The sequence below is a fragment of the Anolis carolinensis genome, chromosome 4, assembly GCF_035594765.1.
Source record: "Anolis carolinensis isolate JA03-04 chromosome 4, rAnoCar3.1.pri, whole genome shotgun sequence".
Lineage (NCBI taxonomy): Eukaryota > Metazoa > Chordata > Lepidosauria > Squamata > Dactyloidae > Anolis > Anolis carolinensis.
Window position 1 is genome coordinate 132,835,908 of NC_085844.1, and position 19,293 is coordinate 132,855,200.

A 19,293-nucleotide genomic window follows, 5' to 3' on the forward strand; every position below is an offset into this window, starting at 1 on the left:
TGTTGCCTTTATGTTGCTGCAGCAGTAAAGTTCAGTTTAGACACCTTTTTCTTGATCAAGTCACCACTTTTATTTTTTTAAGCGTAGAAGGCAGTACCGACAGCAGGAAAATACTGTATTTCATCACATAATAGTGAGCCACGGTGGCACAATGGCTTAAACCCTTGTGCCAGCTGAACTGCTGACCTGAAGGTTGCTGGTTCGAGTCCGCGAGATGTGGTGAGCTCCCGTTTGTCAACTCTAGCTTGTGGGGACATGAGAGAAGCCTCCCAACTAACACATCCGGGTGTTCCCTGGGCAACGTCTTTGTAGACAGCCAATTCTCTCACACCAGAAGCGACTTGCAGTATGTTCTCAAGTCGCTTCCGACATGATTTTTTTAAAAAAATCGCATAATAGTCACACTTTTTATCCCTTTTCTGTCCAAAGTGAGGGGGTAAGGGGTGGGTGCGACTATTACATGATAAAAAATCTGCCTTTTGTTCTTCAGTCTCTGTTTTTTTGAAAAAAAAAACCCAAAATAAACTTCCTTAACTCCAAGACAAGAGGAGGGATAGTCCGGCCTTAAACAAACAACTCCATTTCTGATTGTTTGTTTTTTTAGTACTGTCTTGCCTGGAGAAAGGAGGAGGAAGATCTCCCCTCCCTTCCTTCTTCTCCAAAGGCAAGGCATTTTACAAAATCTGAAATATTTGGAGAAAGGAAGGAAAAGTGGAGCTCCAGAGATCTCCATTTCATAGTTTCTAAACTGCTTTGCTTTTGGAGAAGGGAGAAAGGGAGGGAGAATCAGCCCTAAATGGCTCTGCAGCTATTAGGCGAGGAATACAGAAATACCAATTTTGCCACCCAAAAAATGGGGGTGCAACTATTATGCATTGGTGACCATTATGCAATGAAATACAGGTGAGATAAAATAGGATAGAATTCCAGTGCTGTTTTATTTGGCAGCATTATTCATTATTCAGCACCTTCATTGCAATTTTTAAAAGACTGATTAAGAAATAAATAATATATTTATAATCAAAGGGAAATACACGTATGTAACGCCCACATGATTTGTTCCTAAAAGGATTATGGTGCCAGCCAGATGTAGACATCATCTTCTAGATATCTGAAGATTATGTTTCTTCATTGGCCATGCTAGCTTATTATTGCTCCTGGGGACCAAGCCAAGGATGGCAGTTTGAGGGTGAGGCCATCTGAGAAAACAGGACTATGCATACAGTTTATGTAGCCACTTGCTCCATCTCTGAGGTTTCCTGTGCTCCAGGAACGAAGTACATCAAAGACTGGCTGGCCTAGGTCCTGAAGACAGGGACTGGATGAAAAAGTTCCCACTGCTTGTACCAACGGACGCCATCTCTCCATACCTAGGAAACAAAGAGAATATCACACAATTGTTACAATGGTAATAATCTACATTCTCAAGAGAAAACACCATGAGGTTTGCAGAACACTTACAGATGTCTACTCTTTTTTGATCTTGCTCCAAATCACCCACCGTGTTGCCACTTTCTTTTTGCACATGCTCCCTCCGTCTACAGATCTTTACTAATTTGGTTCAATAGCAGGCCCCCCAACCCAGTACCTGCTATCTCCTCCTGCACTGTTACTTTCATTCTCTTCTGTGCAGCCTTGCAGCTTGTACTATCTGCTTGCTGCTGACGTCTTCTGTGGATTCCAAGGTCATTCTCATTGCGAACATCCAAATGATGCCTTCTCAAGGAATTCTGCATGTAAACACATATCATTAAGACCATTGGTATAGAGGGGGAAAAAGAAAACAACATTAATGCATCTGTTAATTTCCAATATTTATGCACCTTCTAAAAGTATTCTCTAGCAGCCCACAGGTACACACACAAACTGGCTTCTTTGGAACCAAAGCCCAATCTACACATTACTTTGACATAACAGTAGCAGCAGCCTGGGCCAGTGTTAATCCACTGTTCTGCAACCAAAAGAGTATGGGCTTCTCATATTCGGTCACCTGGGGAGAGTGCGGTTGAGCTCCCTCTATCAGCTCCAGCTCCATGCGGGGACATGAGAGAAGCCTCCCACAAGGATGTTAAAAACATCAAAAACACCCGGGTGTCCCCTGGGCAACGTCCTTGCAAACGGCCAATTCTCTCACTCCAGAAGCGACTCAAGTTGCTCCTGACACGAAAACAAAACAAAACCTGCTCATTTGGGAAGCAGTGCTGTGGCGATTTCTGTACTACCAGGATAATATGGGCCTAAATGGTTTAACTGAAATTACAAAATTGTAAGTATACTGTGCATCTATGGATTATGATAGATATTTTGACCATCTTTTTGAAATGATTTCAAACTTCAATTATTCTGCTAATGAATGTTTCTATTGAGCGGCCATATTATTTACCTGCCTAAATTGGGAAGCACACTCTTGCTTAATTCTCTGTTGTTGTATAAAGATTGCACTCTGATGGTCATATTTCAAATCTTTAAGGTACAATATTTTGTGCCTGCCCCAAAGACAACTGGAAAGATTGTGCTCTCTTTTCATATTTGGCATCCACTCAGTGCAATGTTCCAGCTAAAAAACACTTTTAGGTCTTGAGTGTAAATCTCACGGACCTTACAAAGAACCAGAGTTCACATGTTTATTAAGACTGAGGGTGCATATACATTACAGAATTAATACAGTAACGGCTCAATGTTTGAAGATTATGGGAATGGTCGTTTTAGAGGGTCTTTAGCCTTCTCTGCCAAATGTGCTGGCACCTAACCCAACTATACATTCAATAATATTGAGCCAAAGTAGTTAAAGTGGTGTCAAATTGCATTACTTCTGAAATGTAGACACATCCTCAATTATTCCCTCTTTATTGCACAAATATATTTAATTTCTTTATACATCAGTGGAAGATTATATTTTTTGAAACATGTAATGTCTAATTAAATAGCATTTTGATCAATAACTGTCTCAAATGAGAAGGCCCCTGCATAAATGACAGAGAATCTCCAATGAAAAGATATTTATGATGCAGATAAACAATAGATTTAGGCCCATCTCATCCAGGTTTGATAAATTCTGCTTTGTGATGCATGTTCTAGGCATTAGTGCCCCGTAAAAATAATGAAGTGTAAGAAGCAGCACACTTTACACTGCATTACATTGGCTAAAAGAAATCTGGTTGGCAGCTCAACATCCTATCATGGTATATACAAAGATAATCTGCTGTGAGTAACGTGAGGAATTTGCATGTTACTCAGAATTTCCAACAATTCTTTTGGACGGCCCACATTTCTCCTGAAGACTACAGCAGGATTCTATTAATGTATAGTCACCTGGGTTAGCCTTGGTGTGGCTATCTGGCTCAGCAAATCAACTGGTTTCTTTATATTTCCATTGCTGTCTCTAGAGGGGCAATTGCAAACAAGCCATCTGGCATAGTGATACTGGGCCAAGGCATGCCCTTGGAGAGCGGCCCGTTGATAGTAGAGGACTGCCTAGAGACAAATAACATTAGAGAAGAGGGATGCTATATTATATAAAGAAAACAAATACCCGTATTTACTTGAGTATAACATTGCATCATTTAATGCAATGAACACCTCCATTTTTAAAGTGCACATTATAAAAAATGGATTTGTCCTTGAATGTAATGCTCCTAGCTGCACACAATTCCCAGATGGTCTCATTCAGGAGGCCTCCAAAATTGAGGGGGAGGGTTTGAAGGTCTTGTGAATGAGGCTAGTTGGGAACCGCATGGAACCGAACGTAGGCGAATTGGGTGAGAGACCTCAAGGGCCACCCTAGAAGCAGGATCCACGGCTAAGCGGCAGGAACAACTGGGTCACCAGCTAGAATTCTGTGCTACTCTGAGCCGTTTATGTAGGTGGGTTTATGTGCACTATTTGAATGTGCCATCAAATCTAAATAAGGTATTTTGTAAGGATAAACATTAGAAGTAGTCATTGTTTGGTTTTGGGTTTTATGAATGGACGCACCAGAAATACATTTGGCTCTCCTGGTTGTAAGACACATAGGTCTTTGGGTGTGGGTGGACTACAGCTCCCATCCTCCTCCCTTAAACCTCGTGAAGCCTTGCCAGTATTTAAAGTTGATCATTGTGGTTCAGTCCCACACAAGGCAAAAGAAATAATAATAATAATGATGATAATAAAACGATAATGATGATGATCATCATCATCATCTTTATATCCCGCCCCCTCCCCTCTCCAAAAGGACTTGGGGTGGCTTACAACAAATAAATATAAAGCCAAGCAAGAATAAAAACATAATACAAAATACATAATGACAAAATAAAAAAACATCGCAACTAAATAATAATATAATAAATACACAGATTAAATTTGGCAGAATTTAAAACTGCCAGGAGTGTTATCCCAGTATGAGGCACAGAGAAAGAACTATGGAAAGGGTGAGTGAATAATAAAGAATCTCCCAAGAAACTCCAAATTATGTCTTATCTCTGGATCCTTGCAGTATTCTTTCATTAAAAATCTTTCCCTTACATGGCTTATGAATATATAGGGTTATGTTGGATCAGACCAAAGGCCGACTAAGTCCAGCACTGTTTTTGTTAATGACAAATTAGATATCCCAATGGGGATGTATGTCTACAAGTGTTCACTTTTTCTTTTTCTCATCTGATATTAATCCTCCTCTCTTCAATATTCCCATTTATCCTGGTTAACACTAAACATTTCAGATGATTAATAACACACTCTTTGACAAGTATTTAGCAAATAGAAGCAAGACACAGTCCAGTTAACATAGCTGGACCTGGAGGACCTTGGTAATGTCCTTCTTGGTGCCTCTTCCATGTTCATAGCAGACTGCTACGTTGAATTGGGCTTTGCTGTAGTTCTTGTCCGCAGCCAGCTTGAAACAGGAAAAAGCCATTTTGTGCTGCCCTTCTTGCATGTACTGAAGCCCTAGGAAAATAGTAATAACAGACAACATCCAACTTCAAAGCTATCAGCTAGAGCAGTGTTTCTCAACCTGTGGGTCTCCTGGTGTTTTGGCCTACAACTCCCAGAAATCCCAGCCAGTTTACCAGCTGTTAGGATTTTTGGGAGTTGAAGGGCAAAACATTTGGGGGCCCACAGGTTGAGAACCACTGAGCTAGAGATTAGTTTGTTGATAAAAATGGGAAGAGGGAAGATAGTAAAATATGAAGTGTGCCAATCCCATGTCCTACAATGCGCATTCACATATAGTTTCATATTAGATTTCTTTACAACCTAGAAAAAGAGAAAAAAAGTAAATCTGCTATCTCATTTTAAAAAAATAAAACAGAGCAGAATTTTATTTTTAATGCAGTGATAAAGCTCACTCTTAGCAAAAGAATAAGCTCTCATCAAACAAAATGATAGCTGCCCTGTGATATTATAGATTGTACTAGCTGTGCCCGGCCACGCGTTGCTGTGGCGTTGTCTGGTGGTGTTGGTGAGAAATTGTTGAGGTAGTGGTGGTATTGAATGTCTGTTGTATGGTTGTCTTTATGTTTAGTATGCATTTGGTTGTTTGTGTACTGTGAAAGTGGTGAGGGTAGAGGGGGTCTATGTACCTGTGTAGTATTGTATAGTATTTATACGTTGTCCATGTGTTGTGAATGCTTGGATAGTAGAAAGAGTTGGGCTGGATGGCCCTTAGGGGTCTCTCCAAACTCTTGTGCCTGTCCCCTGGGCTGAGTAGGTTGCTAGGAGACCAAGTGGGCGGAACTTAGCCTTGTAACTGGCAGCAATTGGATAAAAACAATTATTCCTCTCCCTCTAATTAGGACTTTATTTTTCTTTTCTTTTTGTTGTATCAACCTAGAGCCGTGGATGATGGGTTGTGTTGTCAAATTTCGAGGTTGGGGGGCCTGTAGTTTTGTTGTTTTGTCCGCTGCTCTGATGCCATCACTCTTTTATATATATAGATTAGGAAATATTGTTTAATTTATTGGTTGTATAATACTAACTAGAAACTTGGCATTAGTTAAAGAGTTGATCTGGTTGGCCTTAGTTGAATAGGGTTAAAACAGAGCCAGGTTTAGGGGGCATCTTGAACTTTAGTAACCTACAGCTCATTATAATGGTGTAACTCACATTTCCAGGGTTAGCATTGCTAATGAATCAATGAAATAATTCAATAAACTACTGTTATGGGATGTTCACTGAAGAGGCTCGTGTAAAGAAATGCGATTTACTAATCAGTAACATAGTAATGATGTAGTTTAAATGACCTGCTAATTGCCCTATTGAATTGTATAAATGCTGCAGCAATAAAAATCTTTGGTGCATTTATTTTTGGATTCAAGCACACTGGGGCTTTTAAGAACCCTGGTTTTCTGGGTAATAGTAGGGCTGGGCAACTGTGACAAGGATGAAGAGTGCTTTCTGACATGAAGTGGATGAAGGCCACACTTTGTTGTTTTTTCATTTTTTAAAAATGCTGTTAAATGTAAATGTTTGATTTCACTCAAAATTTTAAAAAAGAAGAAGGGTAGGAAAAAAGAAGAAAACTTTTAAGACTAATCAGTTTATATACTTCCATGAGCTTATGTGTTTATAAACCCACAGAGTGATAGTAAAGGACTGGGTATAAGATATATTTATACAGTTTATGGGAGTGGGATGGAATATAATGGGATGTAAACCATGACCCTTGCTCTAAATCTTCAAAGCACTTGTGTTGCAGAACATTTCAACACTCCCCAACACCCAGCAAATGATTTACAAGTTGTGGTCCTTGAACAAGGAAATTACAATGGAAGATTACAAAGAGAAAATGAATTATAAAAGATTTTATTTAAACATTAAGAGACATATGAACAAAGACAGTGGCTTTATGGAACACTACATATATTAAAACATAGTCCTCACTACTGGAGGTATAACAAAAGAAATCTCAGAGAGTTTTGAATTTTGGAAAGCTAAGCTTTGGGAAGCAGATTTACTGCTTCCACACATAACAAATCAACCACTATAAAGATCTGAATTAGCTGTATCACATTTTGGAGAGTTTTGAAAATTTAGGGCAAGGATCATGACTTTTGCATCCTATTATATTCCATCTTACTTCTACAATTGTGTAAATATACATTACGCCTTAGCATTCAGTATCACTTTGTAATCGAGCCAAAGAACTAAACTTATAGCCACAAAAGTACATGCAAAAATAAAAACCAGGTGTTGTTACATTTCATTTTCTCCCCACTCCAGAGTGTCTGTATTCTGGAAACAATAGAGTTAGCACAACTGGCTGTTATTTTTCAATTAGAAATCAACAATAATTAATTAGGAAATGTGGCCTGGAAATACAATCCTGTAACTCAAGGTTCATGGGTGAAGTCCACAAAGAGTGCTTTATCTGAAAATGGATGTTTCCATGGAGATGTCCAAAACAGCCACTTCTTGTCAAAATTTAAATCATGGAAAGGGGACGTATGAAAACCAATTTCTCAAAGTCAAAGGAAGTTAGAATTACTGAGAAGACTAAAAAATCGAGCCTTGGGTGGGCAGGCACATAATACCTAGTTCTTGTAAACAGATGAGTCATGAGTTGGGGGTCTGCTACCCTTTATTTGATGAGCACTACCCTTCCACATTCTAGTGTATGAAGAAGTAGATAAATTATAACAGATAAATTTAAGTAGCTAGAACTTGACTATTGAACAGGCAGTCCCTGAGTTACAAACATCCAAATCATAGTTAAGAACAGGAATGAGACAATAGGAAGTGAGAGAAATCTACCCCTTGCAAAGGAAATTCATTCCTTAAAGAGGAAAAGGTGTCTCAAATCAACTTTTTTTTACCAATTCTCGTTTCCACAAGCCAAATTTTTCAAAATCCATTATCAGTGACAGAAAGTGAGGTAAAATCTTCTAAACAGACAGCAAAACAAATGTCACAGGACTTTTAACCCTTCCCTATGCTATCCAAAGTGTGTGTGTGTGTGTGTGCGCGCGCACACACACACACACACACACACAGAGCTGGAGTTACAGTTACCTGTTCTGACTTACAAACAAATTCAACTTAAGAACAAACCTACAGAACCTATCTAGTTCGTAATTCGGGATCTGCTTGTATAGTGAAATAAGAGACTGCTTTGTGTTTTTTAAAGACAACACAGTTTATATACATCATATCCATCCAGTCTCCTTTGCTTATTCTTACCTGATTTGGAAGCATCTGTTGAGTTCAGTAGATAAGACACATGAAAATATCTAATTTCATTACAAAGTCACTCACTCACTTATATGAAGCTGCTTTATAATTCAACAGTGGCTTCCTAAGATCTTTATACAAGTGCTTCCTAGTACTGATACTGGAGATTCTTTTAACTAAAGATGCTGGGAAACTCAGCCTAGAAATTGAGTGCTTTACCACTGACACAAGGCACAGAGTAGAAGTGGAAAAATGTAGTCAATATAGTCATTTCCTCTGCAGATCAGTGACTCACTGATCAATTAGTACAGCCCTTCACAAACTATCTGCAACCCCAGTGGTTCATGAATTACACAATAGGGAGCCACTTGCTTTGTACAAAGAACTGGCCAACCAAGACACTGGGGCTAAATCAAGATTATGTGACTGCAAGATCAAGATGAAAAGTAATAGGAACGGGGTAAAGAGTTAGTGAATGTTGCATCTGAAAAAGAGGTAGGCTGTACTTGCACTGAGTGCTATGGTGGTATTTTAAAGAGCAATGGAAGCTGTGAGGACAGCATGATTAAAATCAGAATGAGGAAAATATAACTGCATAACATCACAGTAGGTTGCAAGCTGCCTGTTGATTAGCCAAGTTTCTCCAACCTTCTAGGCTTTTCCTCAGAAACTATATTATAAACACATTCAAACCTCTTTTCAATGAAAGCTAAAGTATATATATGCCTGATAAGCTGTTACCGAGAATGTTGAATGCCATGGAAATGCTGGTTTGAATCACCTGTTCCATTTGAGAAGCAGCTTCATTAACAGACACCTCTGCCACATTGCCCTGCACAGAAGAGGCAAACAATCAACACTGTGCATAGATTATAGTTCTATACATCTGTGGCCAACCACCTCCATAGCTTCCATAGTACAGTGCAAGTAGTTTAGGAAATCTCAATCCCTTTTACCAATATTTATTTTTATTATTTTCCTCACCAAGAAATGTTGTTCTTTAGCAGTTGCTTCATTTATAACCTGCAAATGTAACCACCAAGGCATTCTGTCCCAAAGGAAAGCAAGCAAGCAGGCAGGGTTGCTGGCCAACTACTTTTTTCTGAGACAGGCTGTGGAATATACCCTAGCTCCAAAGCATCTAGCTGCCTTGTGAGAATAAACTGTGACAATATAATCATGATATTTTCCTATCCTTTTCCCAAATAACAGTGACAGAGATAGTGAACTTCATACTGACCCACTGTACCAGTTTGTAAATATATGTGAGGATGTTAGTCATTGCTAGATAGTCAATGGGAATAAATGTTTCATAATTTAAACTCAAGCACACATATGTATGCGTCGAGATGCAAACTTGACTTGCAACTTACAGTACCACAATATACAGATCAATCGATAATAAAACCACAGGCAGTTAAATAACATATGTTCTACGATACGGTACTTTAGTTTTTTTCCTATGCTTTTTTTTTGGGGGGGGGGGACACCAGTTGAACTATCACTAGTTGAAATATCACTTCAAGGGGGAGAAGTTGCAAAACTGAATGTAACAACACTGTACGTCTTCATTTGTGTCCTGTTTTTTTCCATTTTGTCTCTTCTCTTTTGTTAGTACTTCGATTATCAACAGCTAGAATCTTTTCAGCAAGGTCTACTTCCTGTTAGTTGTTTTGAAATTCTTTTTAGAGGGAAACATATCAAAAGACCATATTGTATCTCTTATGACTTAACATTGCTGTCAACACTTTCATATATCTCAGAAAGTTCTGACAGGTAGCCACATGTTGAAGCTCGACAATTAAAAATATTTTACTTATCAGTGAAATGGTATGAAGTCTGAAATATGTAATTTCAATGCTTTGGTGCCATCAAGTGGTAGATATACATACTGCAATACATATCGCAAAACTGGAAAAAAGATTGACTAAAAGTGAGAACATTTTGTCAATAACACAATTGTTTCCTGAACAGCTTGAACATTTACAAAATATTTTATGAAAGCATGTCCACCTATCACATTATGGTTGCTTCCCACCCTGAAGAACAGTGGCTTCTCCCTTGCTCATTATCACAAAATGATAGCAAAACCTGTGAATATAATCCATGCTAGAGCCCATACCAAAAAGAGTTAGGTTGCAGTACCTGCAAATGCAATTGGCATAAGTCTGGTTCAAGGTCTGTACTAGATGCAAAGAAGAAGCTCCCTGAAATTAAAAAAAAGGTAGCAGGTGATCAGACCATCAGAGATTTGCTTTTTTGCCATGTATTTTGGTCTTAACAATAGGTCTTTTACTCAATCAGTAGCATTTTCAACCACATTTTATTATGGACAACCAACTCTTGTTTTACCCACTTCTTGTACATCCAGTGACTGAGAACTGAGTCCAACAGCTAACTTGACTAGTGCACACAGCATGAGTGGGTAATCTGTGTACACATTACAGAACTGTTGATAAAAAGGGAGAATGTCATACACATTTGGACCTTTGCAGAAGAGACTGGGATCCAGGTTACACCATGCAATCAACCTTACAGATCAGACTGTCTCCATGAAATCTATATTCTGCTTCACCAGATTAGAGGGAAGACTATGCCAAGTCACAGAGGGTTACTTGTGACCAAGGATGTACATTCAATTAGCATGTTCACATACTTCTATGAGGAGCAGCAGTATGTGTATGAGCATATACTTTATATGCAACAGTCATTGATGTATGTTTAATTGTATTTTAACATCTGTAATAGCATTATTCCTTTTTAGTGCTGTGAGATGCTTTGCATCTTGGTTGAAAGATAAAAGCGGGATAATAATGATGATGATGATGATGTAGCCTTCTCTGAAACACTACCACAAGTTTCTTACGTGTTTTAGAGAGGACTTGGAGACAAAATAATAATTCTCTGCCCTCAGGGTATTGAAGAGAATGCAATTCACCAAAGCAACCCAGGCATGGGGTGTCAACGTGGCCTCCTAAATTTCAATAATTGGTCAAGATCACCCCTTCTTAAATTATCTAAATCCCAAATTTGGCAACAACAAATGTTTTCTCAACATCACCTAGTGGCTGTTGTAGACATTTACACAAATCTGTTTACAGTGGATTCTGCAGAAGATGCTTCTGTTGTATTTGATACAAAGGAAAATCAGCCTTTTTAGCAAGCCTTGCAAATGCTGGTTTGTAATCAATAGATGTTTTATTTTTGTACCTATTTGACAATATACTTATATATCCGGGTAATGAAAACATTTCTTGCACCAAAAAGGGGCCCAAGTGGAAAAGTTTAAGAAGCCCTGATCTAGATGGTATCCATCCGAGGGTTCTAATAGAACCCAAAATTGCTATTCTCTTAACTAAAATATGAAGTAGAATCTTAGGGTTAGCCACTGTACCAGATAATCAGAAAACAACCAGTATAAAAATAAATAAGAACAGAAAAGATTTAATTTAAGATTTAAATAAAACCATAGACAGGACAAACTGATAGACATTCTCTAATTAGACTTCCAAAAGGCTTTTAACAAAGAATTACCAAGGACTCTTCAAGAAACTACAGTAATAGAATAAGAGATGTACTGAAAATTGGTTAAAGGACATGAAGAAGGGATCCAGTAAATATTCAGAGGAAAACAGTTGGTTCTCTTAGTGATCAGTATTGGGACTAGTAGATTTCATTCATAAATGATCTACAGTCAGAGTTGAACAGTGATGTGACCAAATTTACCAAATTAATTAGGATGAGAAGAAATTTTAATTGTTAAGAGCTCCAGAAGCATCTCACCAAACAAGGAGAATGGGCTGTAAAATGGTGAATGAGACTCAAGGTAAGGAGTTCATTTTGTCCCATTAGACATCATACTGGGTGGGAAAAAATCACAACTCATGTATGCTGATGGATCTAAGTTGGTTGTGATTGACAAAAAAACCCTGATCATGCGATTCTGGTAGACTGCTTGATGAAAATGTCAATTACTGTGCAGCTGCTGTAAAAAAAGCTGAATTTCATACTGGGCGTAATTAAAAAGGGGAATGAAAATAAAATTGTCAATTATCATACTATGATTATACAAATCCATGGTGCAGCCACATCTGGAAGGCTGTGTATAGTTCTGAGGCTTTTTCATGTCACACAATTAAAGTGCTATGCTCCACTTTAATTGCCATGGATGCAGCCTTCAAAATTCTTAGATCTGCAGTTTGGAGAAGGGTGCTTAGAATTCTTAAACAGAGATCAATTCTTGTTCCTCTGACCAAAGTACAAACACCAAGATGCTGCCAGGGAAACTGAAGTAGAACATAGATCATATTTGTGTAGTGTGAAATGGACTCAGGTCCAGTTATTGTAGAACTGGAAAAAGTACAGGAAACCAACATGTTCAACAGACTGTCCTATCAGGAAAGTGCAATCTAGGACTGGAGTGTTGTGTGGTTTCCAGGCTGTATGACCATGTTCTAGCAGCATTTTATCCTAATGTTTCGCCTGCATCTGTGGCTGGCATCTTCAGAGGAACCACACAACACTCCAATGATTCTGGCCTTCAAAGCCTTCAACAATACATTGAACAAATCTGGGACTATTTTGTCTAGAAAAAACACAAGGGGGAAATATGGTAGAACTATATAACATTATTTATGATACAGAGAAAATAAACACTTTTCTCCCTCTTACAATGCCAGAACCTGGTGTCAACTACTGAAGTTGAATGATGGTAGGTGAAAGGAATTACTTAATATAGCTAAGCTGTGTAACTCACTGCCCAAAGATGTAGTGATGACATCTGATATGGATGGACTGAGTCACAGTTTTTAGGGAATGGCACGGTACAAATGAAGCTATCTAGATCTCTTCCAGTTTTGTTTTTGATATGGATTTAATGGATGTTATTTGCTATGAGACAGAAAGTATTTGCTTAAATATTTGAATGCATTTTATCCTCTTTATTCTATCTGGGACAAGATAAATGCCTTACTTCTCTTTTTATAAATGTATTGCTGTTTTTGTTGATTTCCTGTGTTTTAAATATTGTTTTTAGTTTTTTGTTAACCACCTTGGATTCCCTTTCAGGAAAACTGGGGCAACAGCTTAACATTATTTTTTAGCTTCCCAAGAATAGAGATCTGCACCTGTGTTTGAAGGAAGCTGATATTCTTTAGGCTGTGATCTTTTATTGGAAGGTGGATTCTTCAGTTCACATCCAGAGCCCACTCCTATGAAAACCTCTTGTTCCTCTTGGCCACTGGAGCAAGAAGGTGGTGTTGTGGGAGCTTCTGAAAGCAGAGAAAACCACACACACAGTTCATAGGTGATGCCACTGTCTGGATTCTCATTTAACAAAATAGCTTGCCAAACAACTGAAAACACAGTATTTTTCCTCATTCAAATTGAATGGTAGGTGTGCTGTCCAGTCTGTCCAAACTCGGTCCCACCATCCCCTCACAAACCTACCTGAGTGCTGATGCTGAGGCAGAACAGCAAATGGGCCCTCCAGCTTTCGAACTCCGGCATCTCTTCTGCCTGGTTGCACAGAACTCAGCTGCCGGACCTGCTTGACTAACTCCAGAGTAAGAACAGCCAGAGTACTCTGACAAAGGAGAAAAAGCATTGGAGCAATTTTTATGGAGCATTTACACACTTTCATTATATACTCCTATGTTCTGTTCACTATCTTCAAGTCAAGCAATTGCCACTCTGATTTGATGACAGATAGAATTAATACCTGACACATACCAAGGTAAAGGCATCCAAGGGACTGTAGACATGTGAGAGGTTCCCATATCCACCAGCTTTGCGCTCTTGATGCCTGCCATATCAATTCCATGAACAAAGACAAAAGAAAATAATATGGAATTAGGAGAATAAATTTGTACGCAGGGTGCATCTAAATTTGGGGAACAAGTCTATGTGTATGGAGTACTCAAGGACATGCACACAGACTAATGCTAGTGAGGAAATTGTTGCAATTTCTCTTATGGATGGAAGGAGAAAAATCACCATGTATATTTTTCCTGTTGTATTTTTAGCTTCTTGGGAAAGGAGATATGCTATGAACTCTGTTTTGAGAAAATCTTTATTGCCTGAACTGAAAGATGCAAAAAGTGAGTGGGATTTTATACCTCCAGGTTTGGCTAAAACTAGTATCCCAAATTCCAATCCTGTGAGCTATGCAAGGATGGACAAAATGCACCCTACAGGTCCTATGAGCCTCCCCATGGCTGGTGTCCAGAACCCCATATACCCTGATCTCCCCAGGTTTGGTTTAAAATTGAATGGGGGCAATTTTGCCACATTTCCAAACTTTACAAGCTGTTTTAGGCTACATGAAGAGTAATATTTTCAAGCTCAGAAGTGTCTTTTGGGGTATCAATAGTACCCTCTGAGGTCCAGGGAAAGCAAAAGGCTGTGGGCCTCTACAGACTGCCTGCCTCAATTACAATGAACTATGAGAGGGAGCTGTTGTTTGGGTTGATCATAAATATGAAATGCAAATGCAACAGCATCCAAATATAACCTAGCAAGGAAAATGAAACAATGTTGTATAGCCTACAACCAAAAGATAAATACTGAAACATGTAATGTACTTTGAATTTGTTTCAATAATTTTTAACTGGGATTTTTTAAAAATACTATTCATATTTAATCCTGTTTTATTGTCCATATATTTGTATATTTTAAATGGTTATGCTAATGCTTTTATGTTAAGCTGCTTTGAATCCCCTTCCGGGGAAATAAAGCAGAGTATTATTATTATTATTAATAATAATAATAATAATAATAATAATAATAATAATAATAAGGTAGAATACTACTCTCGCATCTTTATAATAGTACATATGAAGATATGTAAATAGATAACACTGGCTGACACACATTTTTGATGCCTTAAATGTTAGCTCTGTTTCTGGGTATATTTGACTTGCTCATTCAAAAATGGCACCAGTTTCCACCTATCAGCTCTAATTTTTGAGATACAGAAAACATGCCGTTTACCAGTCACCATCTGCTCACCCATAGAAAACCATGATAAACATATCTAAGAAGCTACAGCCGATGTGGTCTGTCCAATGCAATTTTCTGAATCAAATGCCCCAAATAATTCTAGGAACAGACCTATAAACCAAGACACTGAGAAAAAATGTTTGTTGGGTTATGTTACTCATTTATTTGGTTTTTATTCCACCTTTGTCCTTATGCAGGACTCAGGAAGAGAGTGAGTGAGATCTATATCCCTTTTTTGAAGGTTTTAGCATTCTGACAAGGTCCCATTTTTGACCTTTGTTGGGGAAATACACCACAGATCAACGTCAACAGCACAGTTCAAAATACTTCATGTTTGTATCTTGACAGACATTCAATCTGAATGTCAGCAATGAAGTTATGAAATCTTTCACAGGGATGATGAAATCCCAACTCAAGCTTTCAAGTAAGGATTGGAGGCGTGTGTTCTAAAGGCCTCCCTGCTGTCCTTCTGGGAGCAAGCTAAAACCTTTTCATTCAGGTAGACTTTTAAGAAGAAAAAATTATAACTAAACTAGAGAGTGCTGTGTAATGTTTTTTATATATTTTCAATTGCTTTTTATGGTTTCTATTATTCATTTTTAATAGCACATGATTGAATTCTAATGTAATGTGTACACTCTTACTATTTTACATTGTGTATAGTACTGTTTTTACTACAGTTTGTCACCTTCAGAGAAAAAAAGTTGTTTTTAAATAAATATAATACTAATAATCCAGTGGGGGGTTTGCTCAATTCCCTCCTGTTACATCTGAACCAAGTTGAGGGGGAATACGTTTGGTTATTTTCTTTATTTTTTAAACCTCTACTGAGACCTGAAAAGAGTAGGGAGAGATACTGTGCTCCTTTCATGGAGGTAGGCTCCCTCTCAGACTCCTTCTTACAGGGTTTGACAGTGCTTTAATTGCCATGGTCCAAGGCTATGGAATCTTGGGAGTTGTCATTTTACAATGGCTTTTAAAAAATGTTTGCATCTTTATCTATGTTATTTATTACATATATTTTATGTTCCTTTCTTCTTTGACTTTGTTGTAGCCTGCCTTGAGCCATCAAGAGGGGGGAGTTAATAAATAAAATGTATTATTCATAGAATCATAGAGTTAGAAGGGACTGCATGGGCCATCCAGTCCACCCACATTCTGTCATGCAGGAAAAGCACAATTAAAGCACCTCCGACAGATGGCTATTCAGCCTCTGTTTAAATGCCTCCAAAGAATTAGCTTCCACTAACCTCCGAGGCAGAGAGTTATTTATTTATTTAATTTATATACCGCTCTTCTCCCCCAGGAGTTCCATATTGAATAGTTAGGAAGTTCTTCCTTTTTAAAATTATTTTTATTGGGTTGTATAAGTAGAGTATAATTATCTCCATTATATTACAGCATTATTAAAGAAACAAAATAAATAAATACAGGCAAAGGAGATGACATAATTTCTGGTATAGCTCAATTACTTAATGTTCACACAGAATCTCCTTTCCTGTCATTTGAATCTGTTGCTCCAAGTTCTAGGCCCCTTCTACACTGCCATATAAAATCTAGATTATTTGCTTTGAACCTGATTATATGGCAGTGTAAACTCATATAATTCAGTTCAAAGCAGATAACCTGGATTTTATATGGCAGTGTAGAAGGAGCCCTAGTCTCCAGGACCCTCCTCTTTATGACATCCTTTCAAATATTCAATCATGTCTCCTCTCAATTTTCTCTTGTGCAGGCTAAAAATACCCAGTCCTTTAAGCCACTCCTCATAGGGATTCATTGTTTACAGAATTTTGATTATCACCAAGGCTCCTTCTACACTGTCATATAATCCAGATGATCACTGCAGATAACCCACATTATCTGCTTTGAACTGGATTATATGGGTTTACACTTCAGTTTAATCCAGTCCAAAGCAGATAATCTGGATTTTATATGGCAGCATAGAGGGGGTCCTAGTCTCCAGGACCCTCCTCCTTATGACATCCTTTCTAATATTTAAACATGGTAATCATGCCTCCTCTCAGCTTTCTCTTCTACAGGCTAAACATACCCAGCACTTTAAGCCACTCCTCATAGGAATTTATGGTTCATAGAACTTTGATTATCACCAAGGTTCCTTCTAGACTGCCATATAATCCAGATTATCTGCTTTAGATTATATGAGGCCCTTTCCACACAGCTGAACAAAATCCCACATTTTCTGCTTTGAACTGGAATATATGGCAGTGTGGACTCAGATAACCCAGTTCAAAGCAGATATCGTGGGATTTTCTGCTTTGTTATTCTGAGATATAGGGCTGTGTGGAAGGGTCCTCTGATAACTTTGAGCCCTTCCACACAGCCATATTTGTTATTTATTTACAACATTTATATCCTGCCCTTCTCACCGGAAGGGACTCAGGGAGGCATACACAATTGGCAACAATTTGATGCCTACACGCATTTAAAACATAGCAATGAATAAAATCCAATTACAACACTTAAAACAATATAAAAATATAAAACATATAGTTAAATCCATTCATCCAATATCCTCGTACTGTGGCCATAAGTCAGTCCGGGTCATCTTTATCATTTAATCATCTAAAGCCTGGGCACATAGCCATGTTTTCAGGGCTTTTCTAAAACTCAGAAGGGTTGGGGCTTGACGTATATCTCTGGGGAGAGTGTTCCACAGCTGGGGAGCCACCACCAAAAAGACCCTGTCCCTTGTTCCCGCCAGCCATGCTTGCGAGGCAGGCGGGACCGAGAGCAGGGCCTCACCAGATGACCTTAGGGATCTTCCTGGCTCATAGGAGGAGATACGTTTGGACAAGTAAATTGGGCCAGAACCGTTTAGGGCTTTTAAGGTAATAAAGCCACAAAGGTATAGGTAAAAGTTTTTCCCTGACATTAAGTCTAATGTCCGACTCTGGGTGTTGATGCTCATCTCCAGTTCTAAGCCAAAGAGCCATCGTTGTCCACAGACACCTCCTACGGTAGGTTATGTGGCTGGCATGACTGCATGTAGCGCTGTTACCTTCCCACCGGAGCAGTACCTATTGATGTACTCACATTTACATGTTTTCGAACTGTTAGGCTGGCAAAAGCTGGGGCTAACAGCAGGCGCTAAAACCTGGATTTGAACTGTTGACCTTTCGGTCAGCAAGTTCAGCAGCTCAGCGGATTAATTCACTGCGCCACCGGGGGCTCCACACAGCCATATAACTCAGAATATCAAGGCAGGAAATCCTACAATATCTGTTTTGAATTGGAATATATGGCAGTGTGGATTCAGATAACCCAGTTTAAAGCAGGTATTGTGGGGATTTTTTTTTTGCCATGATATTCTGGGTTATATGGCTGTGTGGAAGGGCGCCCAGTTCAAAGCAGATGTTGTGGGATTTTTTGTGTGGAAGGGCCCCACGCCTCCCTGTATGCCGTAGCCTTGCGTCCTGGTGGTGAAAGCGCTGTCAAACTGCAAGGAGGAGCCTGACAGGGCGCAGTGAGAGTGTTTTGCTTCTGGCCCATCTGGGCCCCTCTCTCACCTGTTTTCGGGGCGGGCGGGCTCCCCTTCAGGGGCCTGGGCCGGGGCCACGAGGCGCGGGCGGGAGAGACCGGCTCCTCCTCCGAAAGGCCTCACTGAAGGGACACAGAGAGAGAGAAGGAGAAAGAGAGATTCGAGTCAAGCAAAGAGAGGGAAGCGAGGCGCTAAAAACACCCCCCCCCCCCTTCTTTAACGAAGGCTGACCTCCTCGGCTGAGGCTCCACAGCAAGCGCCACAACATGTTTCCGCGCGTTGGCTGGCGAAGACCTCCCGGGACATAGAGAGGGCCCGGCCCACTCCGACGCAACCGAGGCACGCGCCTCTTCTGAGGAAACTGACTTCCGCTTGGAGCGGAAGCGCCTGTCTCTCCTTTCCCTTTCGAAACGAGGAAGGCGCCGGATTGAAGTAGGAGGCCCTGGTTTCAGACGGAACACGACGCTTCAACTTCATACCCAAGTACAGTAGAGTCTCACTTATCCAAGCTAAACGGGCCGGCAGAAGCTTGGATAAGCGAATATCTTGGATAATAAGGAGGGATTAAAGAAAAGCCTATTAAACATCAAATTAGGTTATGATTTTACAAATTAAGCACCAAAACATCATGTTATACAACAAAT

At 39.2% G+C, this 19,293-nt stretch overlaps 1 protein-coding gene across 3 annotated transcripts; it reads right to left on the minus strand.

Annotated features, from left to right (window-relative positions):
- Positions 1–914: 914 nt before the first annotated feature.
- Positions 915–19,033, minus strand: dele1 (DAP3 binding cell death enhancer 1). Of its 3 annotated transcripts, none has more exons than XM_062977834.1 (11): positions 18,881–19,033; positions 18,678–18,771; positions 13,879–13,951; positions 13,597–13,732; positions 13,275–13,415; positions 10,294–10,355; positions 8,890–8,980; positions 4,784–4,926; positions 3,313–3,474; positions 1,589–1,730; positions 915–1,370 (listed from the first exon to the last, which is right to left on the minus strand). In XM_062977834.1, the coding sequence occupies exons 1-11, from the start codon at positions 18,915–18,917 to the stop codon at positions 1,141–1,143; spliced, it is 1,311 nt and encodes a 436-aa protein (XP_062833904.1). In that variant the 5' UTR covers positions 18,918–19,033; the 3' UTR covers positions 915–1,140. The 3 variants fall into 3 exon arrangements, with proteins under 3 accessions (XP_062833904.1, XP_008107197.1, XP_062833906.1); XM_008108990.3 differs by having other exon boundaries at positions 13,275–13,418; positions 18,881–19,032; XM_062977836.1 differs by lacking the exon at positions 13,275–13,415.
- Between the last annotated feature and the right edge of the window lie 260 nt (positions 19,034–19,293).

What these genes read in the sequence shown, in the direction of transcription:
- dele1 (XM_008108990.3), bottom strand. Translation starts at nt 18,917, where the DNA reads ATGTTGTGGCGCTTGCTGTGGAGCCTCAGCCGAGGAG. An exon ending in CATGGCATTCAACATTCTCG is followed by an intron (nt 4,927 to 8,889) that starts GTAACAGCTTAT and finishes CTATTTTCCTAG; the next exon opens with GGCTTCAGTACATGCAAGAA. An exon ending in CCACACCAAGGCTAACCCAG is followed by an intron (nt 1,731 to 3,312) that starts GTGACTATACAT and finishes GTTTACATGCAG; the next exon opens with AATTCCTTGAGAAGGCATCA.